The 18,284-nt window shown below is 51.3% G+C and overlaps 2 protein-coding genes and 1 long non-coding RNA gene across 7 annotated transcripts in view; 1 reads left to right on the top strand and 2 right to left on the bottom strand.

The window, feature by feature from the left end:
- Positions 1 to 872: 872 nt before the first annotated feature.
- Hoxb2 (homeobox B2) lies at positions 873 to 3,307 on the bottom strand. Its single transcript, XM_031353584.1, has 2 exons — positions 2,721 to 3,307; positions 873 to 1,929 (listed from the first exon to the last, which is right to left on the bottom strand). The coding sequence occupies exons 1-2, from the start codon at positions 3,103 to 3,105 to the stop codon at positions 1,250 to 1,252; spliced, it is 1,065 nt and encodes a 354-aa protein (XP_031209444.1). The 5' UTR covers positions 3,106 to 3,307; the 3' UTR covers positions 873 to 1,249.
- A 1,152-nt stretch (positions 3,308 to 4,459) lies between these two features.
- On the top strand, positions 4,460 to 11,922 carry LOC116079035. Its single transcript, XR_004113723.1, has 4 exons — positions 4,460 to 4,850; positions 6,478 to 6,584; positions 8,005 to 8,071; positions 11,647 to 11,922. It is a non-coding gene; the product is annotated as an uncharacterized LOC116079035 (long non-coding RNA).
- Hoxb3 (homeobox B3) overlaps positions 6,954 to 18,284 on the bottom strand; it is a 20,204-nt gene continuing 8,873 nt past the window's right edge. Inside the window, exons 1-4 of one of the 5 annotated variants that reach the window (XM_031354627.1) lie at positions 14,947 to 18,243; positions 13,699 to 13,786; positions 10,181 to 10,777; positions 6,954 to 9,338 (exon numbers count right to left, since the gene is read on the bottom strand). In XM_031354627.1, coding sequence (XP_031210487.1) covers positions 8,485 to 9,338; positions 10,181 to 10,628 — 1,302 coding nt within the window. In that variant the 5' untranslated portion in view covers positions 10,629 to 10,777; positions 13,699 to 13,786; positions 14,947 to 18,243 and the 3' untranslated portion in view covers positions 6,954 to 8,484. Of the gene's footprint in view, positions 9,339 to 10,180; positions 10,778 to 12,418; positions 12,905 to 13,698; positions 13,787 to 13,880; positions 13,973 to 14,946; positions 18,244 to 18,284 lie in introns of those variants that run through there. The other 4 variants (XM_031354626.1, XR_004113719.1, XM_031354628.1 and 1 more) reach the window with 4 other exon arrangements.

Genomic DNA, 18,284 nt, shown 5'->3' with positions numbered 1-18,284 from the left:
CCCTCTCCCTCTCTCTCTCTCTCTCTCTCAAATAAAATAAAAACCCACCATTGGTGGGAGGCTCCCAGACTGTCTTTTCTTTGGTGTGAAAGATCTAGCCTCAAGAAAGAGGGAGTGGGTGCGGGCCGGGAGCGGGACCGGAGCATCCCGCAGCCGCTGTCATGGCGGCCGCAGTGGCTTCTCCTGCGCTCCAAGCAGCCCGGTCAAGCGCCATTTTGAACACCGTCCCTGTTTTCCCGCTCTCCCTGCGGCTCGCCACGCTCCTCCTTTGAGCCAAACGCCTCCTACCACTCCCGGGCCTCCCTTTTTCTCTACAAAATTCCTAGTCCTCAACGACCCCAGCAGCACCGGGCGCACGACGCAGGTCTCGGCCCAAGCTTACAGAATCGCCGCCTGGCTTCTGCACCCGAAGCCGGCAGGCTAGCAAGCCGGAGGATTCCTCCTTCAATTCCTTTAACCCTCTGCGCAGCCTCCAGGACTCGAAGCTGGCCTCTTGAGACATTTTCTTGCACCCGCTTTTGTCCCTCAAAACGCTGTTTTCCCACCCACCCCACATTTATTTCCAAGCAGGGACCCAGGGAACATCCTAGCAAGGCGGGAAGCCATCCGTTGGCGGATGAGTGGGTGGCCAAGCTTCCACAAACTCACAACTCTTTCTGGTGTCTTGGACAGAGAAATAGCCACCAAGCAGAGCCCTTTTGGTACCACCCGGACTTTGCCAGCCTGGGAGATGGGACCATGCCTTCGCTTGGGTCGTCTTAGCAAGAGCCAAACCAACCTCAAGCGGGGGGGGGGGTGCGGGGGGGCCTGAAAAAGCAAAGATTGGCCGTAGGGACTTAGCAAAAAGAGCTGGATCCCAACAAAAACACTCGTTTTCGTATTATAAAGACATTTATTTACTCTATGAAAATAATGTACAATAAATACTTTCCCCCTTTCCTATTATTAAACAATTTTAATAAATAATCTACAATCTAAAACTTAAAAAAAAAAAGAGGAAAATAGGTCCCTCTAGTTCTTTGTAAGAAAACCCTCTCCCACTAGAGTTTAATTATTCCTGAGATTTCGTTGGAAGGAGTGGAATTTTTTTGTGTGATTTTAAAAAGTGAAAAGGAGTGGATGAAACGCTCATTCGTTAATACCTGGATTTTAACAAAACGAGTAAATGTGACTAGGAGTGGAGAAGGCCAGATTTTTTTTTTTTTCTCCCAACAGCCAAGGAGGATCAGATGGAAAGGACCAGCGATAGTTAGGGAAACTGCAAGTCGATGGCACAGAGCGTGCTGGTGAAGAAGTCCAGCTCTTCCTCAGAAAAGGGCACGGGGCTGTCGAGCGAGCCCTGCAGGCTGGGCGAAAGGCCTCCGGACATCTGGAAACAGGAGTCTGCCGAGAAGAAGTTGAGGTCGGGCAAGAAAGGCGAACCCTGCCGCTCGGGGCAGGCGTCTTCGGGCAGGGGCTCGCTCTGCAGGCCTCGGGCTCTGAGCATCGTGCAGCCGGGGCTCGATGCGCCCACACTCTCCAGGGTGGTGGCAGGCGCCGCCGCCGGCGGTGCGCCCCGGGGTCCCTGAGCAGCCTCGGCGGGGTGGAAGCAGGTTTCCCGCAGCCGATGAGACGCGACGTCGCCAGGGCTGACCGTGGGCTCCTCATCTGGCTCTCCCGCGTCGTCCTGGGCGCTCGGCCCGCCTGGTTCTCCATCGGGCGGTTCTCGATGTTGCGTCTGCCGCTTGTGTTTCATGCGTCGGTTCTGGAACCAGACTTTGACCTGCCTTTCGGTGAGGTCCAGCAAGGCGGCGATCTCAACCCGCCGCGGCCGGCAGAGGTACTTGTTGAAGTGGAACTCCTTCTCCAGCTCCAGCAGTTGCGTGTTGGTGTAGGCCGTGCGCAGTCTGCGGGAGCCGCTGCCGCCGCTCTCCGGCAATCCGGGGCCATCTGCGGGGGAAGCACCCCTGTGTTAACAGAGAGGTCTCAACGAAGCCTCGGTTTAGCTGAGATCGGGAGCACCCCATCGGCTAAAAAGACTCTCCGCAGTACTACTCGGGCTCCCACCCCACCCCCACAGCGCTTCCCTCTGTCTTTGGGTTTTGTTTTTTTGTTGTTTTTTTTAGCGCTCTTTCCCACGTAGGCAGACTCGGCCCGGGTCAAGTCGGTGCCTTCAGAGCCGCCCACGGGCCACGTAGGGGGCGGGGAGCAATTTCTCTTAGCTCCCAGAACCTCAGAGCCTCCCTCCCCCCAGTCCTCCCAATGGACCCCTCAATTCGGAACTTTCCAACTCAACCTGGGGAGAGGGATCACAGATTGTTCGTCACCCCTTTCCTTCCTAGCTTTTGAATTCCCTCTTCTCCCCTAGGTTTTAGGAGAGCTAGAAGGATCGCGTCTTTTCCAGGCTCCAGACTCAATCCCAGGCACACTTCATTCCTCTACACAGAAAACGGGGAAACACTTTAATCGAATCGTTTTCTTCTAAGCACATTAAAAAGACAAAACAAAACAAACAAACAAACAAACAAAAAACCCACCCTCCCGACCTTCAATCAGCTTCCAAAACCTTCTGGGGTGGGGGGCGGTGCTAACAGTAGCTAGGCCTGAACCCCAACGGGGTACCTCTGCTTCCCTCACCCCAGATCCGTCGACCTAGGGAACCCCACCAGGATCCCCATCACCTCACATTCTCCCCTTCTCTTCCAACTGCCCCTCACCCCGCCCCTACTACGCTTACCCACCTGATGGTGATCCGACCCCGGAGGCCCGGACCGAGGAGGCAGCTGGAGAAGGGGATGCGGCGGATTGGCTGGGTTTCTTGGCGGATTTCTTCTCTTTCATCCAGGGGAACTCGGGGGCTGGGGGCGGCACGAGGAGTGGTGGCGGTGGCCGCGGAGCAGGCCCATCTCCGGCTTGCTTTTGGCTCCCTGGTCTCTGAAGGGTGGAGGCGCCGAGCTGGAGGCTGGGGAAGGTTTGCTCCAGAGGAGGAGGAGGAGGAATTAATGTCGACTCCTTGATTGATGAAGTTTGAAATGTCTCCAAGACAGCGGGGAAGGAAGTCAGACACTCGGCGAGCGATGGCTGGCTGTTTATAAACCCAATCTCCCTCTCAAATTCAAAATTCATGGCTTTCAACGGTGGGGGAGGGGGCCTTCTGGGGGGGGCGTCAGGAGGGAGGATCAGAGGGACCCCCTCTCCCGCCCCCCCCAGGTTTATGCAATGGAGCAATTTCGCGGGGGGGGGGGATTTTGCTCTCTCTCTCTTTTTTTAAATTTAGGCCTTTATAATTGTATATTGCTGATAAATACAAGCGTATGGGGACTCTCTCTATTAAACCCAGGACTCCGACGAAATTGCAGGGAATTCATGGTCACGGGACTGGTCTCCGCCAATCGCTCGTCTGGGCCTGGTGGAAAACACAGGCATTATTTGCTTTAATTGATTCAAAAACTCCAGAGGACCACGACCTGGATACCATAAGGCTTCCTCCTCTACCCCCATTCCTACATCAGTACCCCACACTCTCCCTAATGGTTCCCTTTTCCCAAAACAGCCAAAAGATCCTCTTCCTTCCCTTCAGAGACTGTGTGGTGGTGGGAAACAACCACATTTAAGTCAGTTAATATGCTTTCTTTATGTAGCCGTCAGTAGTCTCTTACCCCACCACCACCCCAGGCCCCCAAAGAAAAAAAGCTCATTTGGGAGGAAGAGGGAATAGAAAGAGGCTTCCACACCTTGGGGAAAGATGAAAATCAGAAAGGAGATGGATGAAGGACAGCATTAACCACCACCAGCAGCAGCAGCATGCCACCCAGCCTCAGAAAGCAGCAGTTCACACTTAAGAAGAGTGGATGAACTGGCACACAGCAGGGACATCGATACCAGGAGCATTTTGGGGCATGGGCCTACCTCCCCAGCTATGTGTCCTGGATGCTATTCTCTGCTCAGAATTTGCAAGCAGTTTCTTATGTCTTGCCTTCCTGTTGGGGTCATCTATACTCACACTGTGACACCCCCAACCCTGGCTATAGGAGGGTCTAAGAAGGTCTAAGGTGACAGATGTATTCATAACCTCCCAGGTGTATCTATGTCTCTATCGGGGCACCAAAGTAACCACCCCCTTAACTTTCAAAGTTAAAGTCATGCACAGTCTCCCTCTAGACAAAGAGATTTTCCCTCTATATTTGCCTTTGGGCTACTTTTTAAATCCCTGGCAAGAAAAAAAAATTCCTAAAGATGGGGGGTGGGGATAATGACCACCGCTGAGATTATATTCTGCTTTTAGCCCCCAGAGAGAAAAAAAAAATGTAATGTATTCTATCTCTCATAAGGAGCCTATGATAGGCTCAACTTTAGAATATTGTAATTTACTAAGGAAGGAGGCAAAACCCCCTCCGAGCCACAAGCAAGTCGGTGGGAAACCAGGCCTCAAAGCTGAAAACGAAAAGTCGACCTGGGGGAAGATTTTTAAATAAGTGGGTCAGAGGGACCAAGAGGAGATGAGGCGATCAATCTTAGCCCCCTGACAGCTCCCTCCGATTGCATCAAAGAATTTGGCTCTTTGGGAAAGCAGAGGGAACAGCCTAAATTCCACATCCCTTAAAAAGGCCTGAGGGAGGGGGTAGCCAAAGAGAAAGGTGATTCTGGGAGATCTAGGAAACAGATGGGAAATGGGGACAGAGGGAAAGCGCTAACTTGGGTGGAAAGTTTGCCCCGGAGAACTCCCACGGCTCTGGCCTCCCCTCCCCTCCCCCCCTCTTCGCTCTCTGTCGCCTAGCCTAGAGGAGAAGGCTGGTTAGCAGAGAAATGGCAACTCAGCGGAGAGCTGGAACTAGAAACTTTCTGTCAATGTAACGTCCGCGTGGGTGGTGGTGAGTATTTAAAGAAAGAAAGAAAGAAAAGAAAAAGGCAGAGAAGTTTGCTTCAGGGAAGCGGGGGATGGGGGGGGAGGGGACCTGGAGGTGGTGGTTGCAAGGACAGACAGAAAGAGACAGGCTCTTGGGAAACTGCTCTCAACTAGGCCAGCGGGCCAGAGAGGGTGGTGTGTACCTCAGCTAAAACAAAACAAAACAACAGATACATATATTTTCCTGGATGGTGGGTAGCAGAGGAGAATCCAAACAGCAACTGTCTGGAAGGGAGTCCTGTAGAGTGAGGCCTGAGGGAGGGCCTTCTCCCTGGCAGCAACCTTGGGCAAGCTTTGAAACAGGCGCTCCAGCTGGCTGCAGCGTCCAAGGATCCTCTAAAGCAACCAGAGCCCAGACTGTCCTATAGGAAATACAGCTCTCTAACTCTTGAGGACAGATTTTCCGGCCAGATTAGTGAACAGTAAGAAAACTTGGGTGTTAAAGAGACATCCCTCCCTTCCAGAGACATCCCTCCTGCCCTGTCTGCTACCTTACATCGCAGATTTTTTTTCTTAATCCATGTTTTTAACGGCTTTAGATGAGTACCTGGAATCTGGAAAACAGAAGGGTAGGCCCTATTTTTGTTTAGAGCCCCAGCTCCAAGCCACGATATATCAATATATCTAGCTACATTCTCTCTTATCCAGTTCTTCTCCAGCTAGACAGATAAGCAATCCACTCTTCCCTTACTGCCAACATGACCCTTCGCATAGTTATATCATTCAGAAATGGTATTCAGGGAAGAGAAAAAGAAAAGGAGAGACAGACCCTTAAGCGTTATTTGATCCCAATCAAACTTTGCACGCCCCTCTGCCTTTAATTTATATCCTGACCCAATGCTAAATTGCTTGCTGCCCAGATGAGCCAAGTCCAGTTTAAAAAAAAAAAAAAAATCCTACTTGGTGGGGAAGGGGGCGTATTATTCAGGTTGTTTTTTTATTGTTATTTATTGTTGCATAAAGACTGTAATTACTAACCTTGGACTGCCAGGATACAACATAAAAATGAAAATCAGCCCTCGCTTTAAGGCTGAGGGCCTGGAACGATTCTTATCTCCCCCACCTCACCCCACCCGCCCCATATCGCCACTACCACCAAATATATGCTCCTAATTAAGCAATGCGGGTTCATCGCTTACAATTAGAATTATGTAACTCTTCAGCAGGCAGCCATCGCTTCTCTTTCAACGAATTAGCTCCATATTTCAGCGTCCCTGTCTCCTCGCTCTTATCGGATACTGGGAGGCGGTGGTGACATTTCATCTTTGACAGACCCTCTCCATCCTCGCTCCAATGTGATAAAACTTTTATGGAACCAGGACTAAGAAATGAAGTTTTCCCAGGCATCGTGGAAACACAGCCTCACGTTAGCCTGGGGACCATTTTATTTATGCTTGGTTTCTACAGCTTCCCTCACTCCCTTCTCTTCCCTGGCAGGAGAAACCTAACCAGCCCTCCTCTTCCTCTTCCCTGGGCTTCGTTTAATGATTGAATTTCACTTTAGTTTTAAGGCTTGACCTGAGAAGACTAGGCTTCGGTTTGTTATTGTTTTTTTCCCCCAGATTAATCATTTTCCTTTGTTTTCATTTTAGACCCAATGATGGTGGGGCTTCGGGTCACGTGACAGCCTCATTGTAGCTCCGGAAGAGAACCTGAAGTTTAGATTGCCTGGAAGAAGCAGTAATAAGCTAGATTTGAGGTTGGCTTGATGTGAGCAGTGAGGGGTGCGTGGAGGTGGTGCTCAAAGGGACAAAAGGGGCCAATGACTAAGAAAAATAGACAGGAAAAGAGGCTAAACAGACTTCGTCCAAGATTCCCTTCCCTCCCCCACCCTTCCAAGCTTGTTACTTAAACCTTAGCTGAAGAACTTGGCAGAACGGTCCAGACTGGCAGACCGGTCCAGAGTGTCAAAAACTGAGCAGAAAGCAGGAAGAAAATCTGGGGAGGGGAGACCGGGGCCTGAGCAGTGGGCAAAGAGGCTGGGAAGTGTCACCCATGCCTTCCTGCTAGGGAACATTTGGCCATGAGAGCCTTTTTCTGCAACCTGAACTGGACCACCATGACAAGATAAAATTGATAACAGAAAGTTTATTCAAGAATTGTTTTGACAGACAACTCTTTTAACTAAGGGAAAAAATAACTACGGAAGAACAACGAAAGTTCCAAGAGAGAATTTAACTTCTTATCTCTACAAATTCAGGACTATACAGTGACATTTAGGAGCTGAGTTCATGCCTTTTAGAACTAATTACAATTGCTCATAAGTACGACTTTAACATAAATCTACAGCTCTTGTCTAGAATACAATAAAAACTAAAATAGCTGGTTTTACATGACAGGAAACACAACATCCTTTATAACAAGTAAATACTAAAAAAGTACTTTTCCTTTTTTTTTTTTTCTGTCCCTCATATAAATACATAATGTAGGGGGATAAATAATACAAAAAAAAAAGAAAATATTTTAACAGGCTATAACCAATAAATATATATGAAAATGTTCACTAGAACACACACTTTTTGAGGGAAGCTGGACTTTCTGCAGGCCCAGACATCTCTCACAGTTGTTTTTTTTTTTTTTTAATATCCATTAAAATGTAAACTCCAAGTGCAACAAGACTGTCCTGTCAGGAACTGGAGCAAGGTACACAGGCCCAGCTGCAGCACCTGCCTAGGACAGTCAGTTTGTTCAAATATACCCTGTTTTCACGTTAAGTCAAGAGAATAACAGAAGTCAAAGGGAAGTGGAGAGCTTTCCATGGTGAGAGTGGGATGGGGTGGGAGCTGAGAGGCTATAGAGCGGGCAAGCTTCCAATCCTGACAGCTTGCCTGCCTTAGCCTCTTAACTTTTCCTTAAAAGAAAAAAATATATATTTATTTATATTATAGGCAGCTCTGACTTTCAGGATATCTTACCATCCCTGAGCCCTCTGAAAATTGTAATCAATGGGGGTGGGGTGTAGATATGAATGTCCTTAGAGCAGAAAACCATAGGGCTACTAGAAATGATGGCCATAACAAGAAGCCTACTGATGGGGGGCAAGTTGAAGCTTCAGGGAAGTAGGAGAGAAACGTACTTTGTGCCCTTCGATTTAAATGTGTTTTCTTATTTTTCATAAGGAAACTGAAAAGGAGAACAAAAAAAAAAAAATCAAGATTTGGGGGAAATTAGCCACAGAGATGCAAGGTAAGTTGATTGCTTGATGATAGCCAAGCCATTAAGTTTTGAATGTGCTTCTCTGCCCTGCTTGCCTATGTTGGCTCCTTCTACCTCCACTTCACCTCTCCAATCTGAAATTCCAACTTGGTAGTGCTGGAACCCTGGGAACCCTGGGATTGATGTGGTCCGTCTCCAACCTGCTGTGTATTCCTTTCCAAGGGTTGTTGGCAGGCAGATGGAACCAGGCATAGAGGACTTAAAAATGACAGCCCCTCGGGCCTGGGAGCAGGGAAGGCACCCCAGGCCTGTTGTGTTTCTGGAAACCCTGGCGGCCACCCCAAACGCACACCACTTTCAGGACTCCAAGCCGCGCCCATCCCCCAGTTCCACCGTCTCCCTGGCCCTTAACCTCACCCCCCCTCCCCAGCCCGGCCCTCCCATCACAGGTGTGTCAGTTTGGGCGCTTCTTGGATTCTACCCTGAGGCGGTGCGTGGTGAGAGGAGAGGTCTGTGTACGTGGGGTGAGGGTCACAGGGTCCGTGATGCTGGCTGGAGGCCATAGGGGCCGCCCCGTTGTAGTCCAGGTTCCCCGAGGGGTGGTGGGAAAGGTGATTGAGGCCGTAGAGGGAGGGGCCGGCAGGGGGCGGCAGCGGATCCGCGTAGCCACCCCCGCCCACGTACACCGGACTGCCCTGCATGGTGGGCGTCCCGTAGGCGCCCCCGTTGGCTTGGAGGACGTGGGGCTCATACTCCGGCGCCGGGGTCGGGGGATACTTCTGTGGGGCGCCGCAACCCTTGAGAGGGGGCTGGTAGTTGGATGGCAGCGCGTAGGCATTCTGGTGGCCTTTGCCGAAGGCTGGTGGAGACGGGCTGTCATAGCTGGGGGTCATGGAGTGTAAGGCGTTCATGAAGCCGGCCGTGGACTGCATGGGCTGCGGGGGGCTTCCGGCCGGAGAGGGACCCCCGGAGGATGAGGCCAGCCCCTTGGCCTTCTGGTCTTTCTTGTACTTCATGCGACGGTTCTGGAACCAGATCTTGATCTGGCGCTCGCTGAGGTTCAGCAGGTTGGCCATCTCGACCCGGCGCGGCCGGCACAAGTACCGGTTGAAGTGGAACTCCTTCTCCAGCTCCACCAGCTGCGCGCTCGTGTACGCCGTCCGCGCCCGCTTGGACGCCGACGACCCCGGGGGGCTCTTGTCCCCTCCCCCGCCGCCGTTGCCGCCCCCGCCGCTGCTGCCGCCGCCGCTGCCGCCGCCGCCACCACTGCCGCCGCCGCCGCCACCACAACCTTCTGCTAGACCCGAGGGGGGGGAGGGGTGGGAAGGGGAGAAAATGAAATAAAAGATAATTACTGAACACGCCGAAATTGAATGCATCGTTTCTTAATAAATCCAGGCCTGGACTCCGAGGCCCCGCTGCCCTCCCCCCTTCGCGTCCCCGCCTCCTCCTCTACACCCCCCCCTTCCTACCTCCCGTCGCATTAGCGGACACTCTATAATAGTGGCATTTATTAAGAGACCTGTTCTCCTCTCTCTGCCCCGGCTTATGAAAATTTGATCATGTCACACAGACAGAGAGCTGCGTGGCCATTTATTTAGGGCTAGGTTTTTTGCGTGTGCGAGCACCCCTCCCCATATATCCAAATCCAAGTCTGAGAGGATTCCTCTCTTCTGTCCGCCCTCTTTACAAGACAGGTGACTGGAAATACCTTGGGGGGACTGGACACGGGTGGGCAGGGCCTGGAAGTGTGGCACGTAGAAGCTCTGGTGGCTGCAGGCCGGGACCCCAGGCTGCCTGAGCGATGGTGATTAATACCCACAGTAATCATACTTAATAATAATCTATCCTTGAGGACTCTGTGCCTCCAGGCGGTGCGGCCTTGGGAAGGGCTGTGAGGCCAACCGTCCCACCTCCTGGAAACTCTTGAAAACCCAGGCGGAGGATGGTTGGAGGGACTGAGGGTTGGTCAGGTCAGAGGTCATCAGGTGGTGAGAGGTAGCTAAAGAACACTAGGCAGCCACCTAATATTGTTTCCAGGCCGCCTTGTGGGCGCCTTGGGGTCGGATGCTATAATAACAGCGACATTCCTGGGCTGGACAAAAGCTGACGGAGACTAGGAAGGCAGAGAGCTGGTACCTGTGCCGGGGGAGCTGTTTTTCAGCTTGGACGTTTGCCTTGACTCTTTCATCCAAGGGAATATCTGTTTGGTGAGGGTGGAGTTGGAGCCGGCACTGCACTTGGGGGGACCGCTTTTGCTGGGCCCGCCCCCGTTATTGCTGTTGCTAGTGGTACTGGTAGGTGCGGCGCTGGGTGGGGGTGAGCCCGGAGGTGCGGGCAGGGGCTCTGGGGCCAGGCCTGGCCTCATGCAGCTGCCGTTGAGCTCCTTGCTCTTGGCATGGGGGGCGGCATTGCCCAGGGACTGCAGGGAACAAGCTGAGCGCTGGTAGTCACCCTCCAGGTGCGTGGCGGCCTGAAAGGGGGGCTGGGGAGGCCCGTCGTAGCCGAAACCATTGCTGCCAGGGTACGAGGAGTAGCCTCCGAAGAGCGCAGCTGCGGTGTTGTCGTAGTAGGTGGCTTTCTGCATCGCTGGGCGAGGCCCGGGCAGTGGGTGGCAACTTGCAAGGGCCTGATACCCTCACGACCGGACATTGGCACCCCTGGGGGTCACGTGACACGCCGGACCCCCCTCCCCTTTCTGCCCCCCTCCTCCCGGGTCTGTTCCAAGCGGCTGACCTGCGGGGCGAGAGAAGAGACAGAGGGGGAGAAGAGGACTGGGCCTCGAATCCATCTTAGGAACTAAAAAGGGAACTGACATCAATAGTTTTTTTTTTTTTTCCTTCTCCCCTCGCCAGTATCTCTGCAGCAGACGCTGAGACCGAGTATCTAACCTGACATGGATGTTTCTCACTTCAACTTTAATTTTAAAGGGAAAAAGAAAACACCGATTTTCATTTCCATTTTTTACAAAGTCAAGGCTGTAACACCTTCGAGGGACGCTTAGGAACAGAACACTAGTTTCCTGGACCATTGCCTCTCTCTGGTGACCATACTAACTAACCCCTGGACTCTTCTACAATTTCTCTTACCCCCCCCCAACTCCCCAACCCTGGGATGGGGCAATTCCAGGAAGAGGCTACAATTAGACTCCAAAATAAAAGCATCCCGGAGGGAGGTCCTCCTTCCCTTGGAGAGGCCTCTCTGCCTCCCGTCTCTCTTCCTTCCATAGCCTTTCACCTAAGCAGAGTCTAGCCTGGAAGGAACTTGCAGATCTTGGACCCAAGCCGGACTGAAAAGCAAGTTCATCTGGGGCCCTTCCCTGCAGAGTCATAGCAGCCTAAGGCAGAAAATCCCTGAAGATTTTTAACCTCAGAGGCAGTGAAACCAAGTTTCATCCATCTATGTCCCATCTGAAGGTGCTATCACCTCCAGTCTTGGCTCAGGCAGGCCTGGGACGGACATAGCAGCCAGAGGCCCCCGTGGAGCCTCCAAATGGACCATGATTGTTTAGATTTCCCAGGCAAGACCGGTTGGTGCTATGACCATTTGGCTTGGGTCTTCCCCACCCCCCAATCCATAACAATCTGTTTTCTTTTATTTCTCAGGAAAAAAGAAAAAAGAAAAATCTGTGCAGCTGCTGGAATCTCTTTTCTACCAAGATAGGGGGAATTATTTAGGATGATAAAGACTCACAAAACAATTTGAACAGTATTCTTCTCTGGATTCAAAGGGGAGGCTGTTTACTGAGGTTTCCAACAACAACAACAAAAAAATACATAAAATAAAATTATGTTCACTATTTTAACACAGCCTTTTTAAAGTGCACCAGAAAAAAAAATAAAGCTGGACCGTGTGTGTGGGGGGGTGTATTTGTTCCGAAATTTCTGACCCATATCTCCTCTTTCTCTGTGCCTTCTCCGGCCCTCTGATTGGCACATGATCCTCTCTGTGTCATGTGCTTTGGGCAAAACTTAAAATATCATTCAGCCCAGCTGGTCAACTCCAAAGAAAACTTGGTAAAAATAAAATGAAACAACTTCAGGTGAGGTGAGCCCCTCCCACACGCAAACGCTGCCTTTCTGACACAGATCCGTACTTAAAAGGGAGCTGATAGAGCCCTGAGTTCCAATTGGTTTCTGGGAAATTTTTGTTTCTGGAAATGCACACGGGTCTGCAAAGCAGCAGGTCCTTCCAGGGAGGACTGGAGTTCAATTGACCAGGCTGACCCAATCCCTTTATTATTATTACCATTAGCCTCTGATGATTTAACCAAAATTAGCTTCGGAGCAGCCCTGGCTGAAAGGGAGAATTAATTAACCGACATCAGTTGAGATTGTTATTAATAGATAGAGAAGAGAATGAAATAAAAACCTTGGAGGGGGTAGCTGGCTGGGCCCTGGCTTTATTTAGTCTAAATGATTGTTACAGTAATAATGATGATGGTGGTAATAATAATAATAACAACAACAACAACAACAACAAATAAAAACCCAGTAATTTGACTAGACGCCTGGGGCCGAAATTTCTGTCGCTCCCCCAGCAATAAGCCCGAAACCATCGCAGGACAGAGGCCAGGCGAGTGTGGGAAGCGAAGGAGCCAGAGACGTGATAGGAAAGAATGGAGACTCCTCTGGCGGTGAGACAAGGCCAGGAAGGTTTGTGGATTCGGAGAGCCTCCAGCTGCCGCTGCTGGCGGGCTGTCTGGCCGCTGCGGCGGCGGTGGCTGGCGAGGAGCTACCAGCCTCCTGCTCAGGCTCAAGGAGGCGAGAAGAAACCGATCGGGACGCCGAACTGGTTAGCTGCGGCAGGTTCCAAGCACACCGGGCCGGGCCCGGGCCGAGCTCCGCGGCAGCAAGTTTGGCGCTGGAGGTAACCGAATTAAAAGGCGCCTTAGCAACTCTGCTCCGGGACTTTGCCTAACAGGGCTCCAAGCTGGAAGGCGCAGAGGCCTGGCTCAGTGGGACAGTAAGGAACCCGAAGGTGCCTTGGGGATCTGAAATCTGGGATCCAGAAGAGGGGGTGGGGAGCAGCTCTACCCAGCCAAACAAGTCTATTTCCCTTGCCTCCATGTTGGAAAAATTCAGGCTCCACACGGCTTCTCTGAAGGGTGGGATGGAGACAGTGGCTCCGGGCTTCCCCTCAGGGTCTCGCTAGAGAAGGGAGGTAAGCCCCCCCCTCCAGAACCCCACCTTTCCAGGCACACTCCTGGGAGAGCCGGGAAGGGTAACAATAGCTGGGGAAACCCCAGGAGAGAGGATAGGCCACCTTCCAAGACTTAAAAAAAAAATAATGAAAGAAAGAAAAAAATAAAAGAATAAGAAAGGGAAGAGAAAGGTTTGGCTCTTCTTAGCAAACGGGGGAGAGGGGATTCAGCCCTGGATCTGACTGCTAGAAGGGAAGAGGGAGGAAAAAGAGAAAAGCGGAAAGGGAGAGAGAGGGAGGGAGGGAGGGAGGGGGAGAGAGAGAGGGAGAGAGAGAGGGAGAGAGAGAGGGAGAGAGAGAGAGAGAGAGAGAGAGAGAGAGTCAGTCGCTGCGTGGAAGGAAGCTTAAAGCTTGTGAACTCTTCTTGAACCGAGATTGGAGTCATATGGGCCATAAATCATTGAGACATACTCTCCGCCATTCACAAACTGATAGCCTATTTCAGTCCAGCTTACCTTAGCCACCGACGAGGGGAGAACAGGCAGACATAATATATATTCACATCGAGCCCCAGCGCGAGCGGCAGGCGAGAAATCTCCCCTCCTTGAAGGCAAAGGAAAAAAAGACCACTGTTTAAAGCTGCGTCGCACCCCCCCCTCCCCAAAGCCACCCCGGCTGGGGAGCCCGAGGGGCAGACCGGCCAGAGGAGCCGCGCGGCGTCCGCTTCAATTCACTCGGCTTTAGAGCGGGGGTGCGCAGGAGGGAGGGGTAGGGGAGCGGGGGGGGGGGGGGGGGGGGGGGGGGGGGGGGGGGGAGAAAATATCAGACCGAAAGGTGCTGGAAGGCTCGGCTCGCCGAGAATCCAGCTCCGGGCTCCAGCTCGGCCAAGCCGCCACAGTGTGGTTGCCCTATAAGACTGGTACGCCCTACTCTCCGTAACAATGGCCTCTGCTTTTGCACAGGGAAAAAAACCACACACACACACACACACACACACACTCACACTCACACACTCGCCCCCCCCACCTCTCCCCTTTAGCAAGCATAGATGCCTGATAAGGAGGGAAGGTGATTGTGGTGATGAGAGGTGGGGGGGGTGCCTCCCCCCAAATAACAGTGTGAAGCAAAGAAAGTAGAAGCTGCTCTTGTTTTGTCTTGTTTTTTGTTTTTTAAGCAGGAATTTTTTTAACATTGAGATGGGGGAACAAGAGAAGAGCAAAATGCAAAAAAAAAAAAAAAAAAAAAAAAAAAAAAAAAAGCCGGTGGAGTTCACATAGTGCCCCCCCACCTTATTCAAGCCCCACTATTGGACCATTATGCTAATTCGTGAAATGGCCTCGGGAGACCTAGTCAGAAGCTGGCTTGGCTGGGCCAGGGGTGCTGGGTGTCTGTCCTGCTCACTCACAGGAGGCCCACAGGAGGACTTTTTTTTTAAGTAGACACTCCTGATGGTTGAGTCCTTGATCCCAGTCCCTGATCCTTCTCTCCTCCCCACCCCCCATCCCAAGTCTCTAATGGGGGAGGGGAACAAGGCCAAACTTCACACACACACACACACACACACACACACACACACACCCCTTTTGAGAACAGACAACTAGCGGTGAGCGATGATTAAGAACCCAGAACATCTTGCAGGGGGGAGTGGGGTTGGAGGGAGGGTGACAGAAGGAAGGATCTCTCGGTTTAACTGGAGCTCCAGACAGCCGGTCAGGAGAAGGGCTCTGAGAACTTCAATGGGTCGTTTCTGTTAAGATTCTCACCTCAGGATGGGCAGAAGGGGCTAAGGAGTGAAAAGGACATTTGGACTCCAAAGAAGATGAGAACTCCAGAAGGAACAGCTTCATTTTGAATGTACTGGCAGATGGGATGGAGGATGATCGTCACTACTCAGAAACAATCTGTTTCTCCACCACCACCACCTCGGTCTGCTCTGCTCGGCAAGCCTTATGACTCTTGGCCCTAGTAAAGGAGCTACAAAAGCTGAAAGTTTTCTTAGGGTGTGTTTGAACAGGGCAGGCAAAAGCAAGTAGGAGGCTTGTAGGAGGAAGACAGGAGCCAAGAATGTAGGTGTCTGCAAATTTGGGCCAGGGGGTGGGGAAAGAGTCATTGGCAGTAGAGGCAAGAAGACAAAAAGAGCCCAGGCCAATTCTACAGGCTGGAGTGCCTGCAGGCTGCCTAACTGCTGAGTTAGGGGGATGACACAGAAGGCAGCCGGTGTCTCTTTTCTGTACGGACGGCAGATCCAGCCAGGAGCCTGTGCTTTTCCGATTAGGGCACTTCTTTGCCTTCTCCCACCTGGATAAACCAGGACAGGCATGGGACAGGGGAACAAAGGTGAGAGGTCTCCAGCTATTGTTTCCCCTCCAGAGAGGATGCCATGGTATCCCAGGAGCAATAGCTCTCTTACCTTCCCCCCAAGGCTCTTCTTTAGGGGTGGTAAAGGAGCCGGCCCTTGGCTTAGGGCCCCACTGTTTCTAAGCCCATCAAAATAGGCCAAATGGGCTGGAACAACTGGTTTTTCTGGGGCCCTGTGATACAGAAGGGACCTGTGGGTTTTTTTTTTCTATACCCTGCAGCAACAGGAGTCACAAGCAGAGCCCTAGATGTGCTACCTGGGATCCTACTGCCTCCCCAGAGTTGGTGACTAGAGGAAGGTGGGAGTTGAGAGGGTAAGTAGAGAAATCCGGGAGCCAATTTGCTGTGTTTATTAGTAGTATCAAGACAAAAAATTAATGAAGTGTTGGGGCTCAAGCCAAGAGCCTCCTGAGTACTGACTGCCCTGCTATCCAACAACTGTGATATGAGATCTACAGAGGGAGATGCCAAAGAATTTGAGGTCTGGTGGGTCAGCAGCTCAGGCCAGGGGAGACTTCCAGAGGCTTCAGCAAATTTAAATCGCAGACCATCTCTTCTACTTCCCACAAATAAAGAGATTTAAAAAAAATGTACTTCAGACTCTTCAGCTCTTCTAAAAGCTACCACCACTGGCTAGAGATAGTTGTTGTGGCATGGAGAAGAAACGTGGTCACCTTTGGGACTTCGCGGCTTTGCCTAAAGGGATAACAAAAGAGCCTACATGTCACCTAAGCACTGCTGCCAGCCACAACAGCGGCCTGGACGGACTGCACTGGGGCGGTGGGAAAGAGCTTGGAGGAAGCAAAAGACCTCTCTTCCCAAGCCTTCTTCACCCCTGGTGGTCCCAGAAAGAGGGATATCCAGGGATGCAAGCAAAGGGGGGCATCTAGGTGCCAGGAAAGAAGCAGGGAAAAAATTCCAGAGGATATGCACCTCCAAATGTGGTAGAAGTTGAATCCAAGGTCTCATGATCAACATTTGAGAGACAATTAGATACTTGTTTGGTTTCTTATCTTTCTCCTGTCCCCGGGACTACAGGGAGCTGCCAGACAAGAAGCTGGGAGGTGACAAGGAACAGAGGTGGTTAGGTTCGGGGAGAGTTTGTTCCATTCAGAATGGTGGTAGTGGTTTAAGTGTCTTTGCAAACTGAAGAGACAAAGGCTGGACGGGCAGGGGTTGGGGGGAGCTGGAGTGAGGAGCTTGGGGCAGAGGACTTTCCGAAGGATCTGAGGGTAGTCTCTGCGGACTGACAAGATATACGCCATGATTTAGGGGTAGTTTGAGATGGGCAAATGGGGAACAATTTCCTCCTGGGCTCAGAGAACTTGGTAACTTTGTGGGAGGGTGGAAGGAGAAAGAGAGAGTAAGAAGAGGAAAAGTGCAAAGAATGAGACAGACAGCCCAATGTGAACCGAGAGAGGCAAAAACTAATGTGTTAAACAAAAATGGAAGAGAGCATTCCCCTTCACAAGCATCCTTTCTGTCTCTGTAGGGACAGGATGGTAGCTCTGTACTCTCTTCCACAACTTCTGCTAGGTACACAGCATCAGGAGAGTAAGAGCTTTGTAAGCCATCTTTGAGTGGCTGACCGCTGAATACCCACCCCTGTGAACCTCAGTGCGATTATCTCTACCCACTCCACCGCCCCCCAAAGAAATTCAACAAAGAACAAACAAAAAATTATCTCGATAGGACAAACGGGGCTGGCTCCTTTAAAACCAACTTGTGCCCTCAGTCTTCTGGGGACCAGGGATCCCATTCTGAGCCTAAGCAGCAGAAAACTCCTCTGACCCTGCTAGAGCTGCAGCTAGAATTTAGCAATTTGCTTCTTGCTTGCCTTTGTCCCTGGTCCCTGGTCCCAGGCTCTTTTCTGGTGTAGCGGTCCAACTTTGTGACTACTTTAAAGTTCACACATTTCCATCTCCTCTTCAATACTAATGAAGTTTTAAAGCTTTAGGTTTGTAAATGGAGGAAGGTGTTGTTAATGAAGATGGCTTTGTAGAGTAGACATTTGTTTCCCTAGTCCCTGGCTCCCTAAAAATGCTTGAGTAGGAAGGAACAAAGAAACATGGGAAGGAGATCTGAGCGCTTTCCCCAAGGCCAGTGTAGATGCAGCTGATGAGAACTTGGAGGGAGGGGGTGGGAGAAAGCCTGCCCCAATGAGAAAAGAAAAGAAAATCCAGGCTGTTTCCAACCCCGCCTCAGACTAAGAGCGGGTAAAGAAGAAAGAACATCATAAGGATCTGTAAAGTCTCCTAGGTGCCAATGGAAGACCCCTAAAACTAATACTAATGGGACCACAATTAGCAGCAGGCAGGCTCTCTGGTCAAAAAAGACCTGTTTCTGAATCAGGGACATCTATAAGTTTAGCCCTGGAAAACCCCACCCCTATCGGTGTAGAGACCAAGGTAGCCAGGATGGAGAGGCAGAGGGGAGGGGCAGGGAGAGACTGTGAACCCTGGGCAGCTGGGGAAGGATGCTGGGGGAAGGAGGAAGAGAGTGACTGGCTGGCCGAAGGGGAAGGGCGCAGTCTACTTTGAGTGGCCTGCAGGAAGGGTCTCTCCTGACTGATTGGATGTCTCTCTCCCAATGACCTCTGTTTAGCAGACAATAACTCACTGGATTAATGACCAATCAGTAGAAGGCCTCCAAATATAAAACTCCAAAGTCAGAATGGGGTAGGACCAGAGTCTGGGTCTGGCAGTGTTTTTTTTTTTTTTTTTTTTTTTTTTTTTTTTTTTTT

Source organism: Mastomys coucha, unplaced genomic scaffold (assembly GCF_008632895.1).
Source record: "Mastomys coucha isolate ucsf_1 unplaced genomic scaffold, UCSF_Mcou_1 pScaffold5, whole genome shotgun sequence".
Taxonomy (NCBI): Eukaryota; Metazoa; Chordata; class Mammalia; order Rodentia; family Muridae; genus Mastomys; species Mastomys coucha.
The sequence above is the reverse complement of the archived record's forward strand: the minus strand, read 5'-3'. Positions and strand labels throughout refer to the sequence as shown.

Coding starts and splice junctions, on each gene's coding strand:
- Hoxb2 (XM_031353584.1), bottom strand. CDS start 3,105: ATGAATTTTGAATTTGAGAGGGAGATTGGGTTTATAAACAGCCAGCCA. Junction 1,930..2,720: donor CGGGGTCGGATCACCATCAG/GTGGGTAAGCGT, acceptor CTTCCCCCGCAG/ATGGCCCCGGATTGCCGGAG.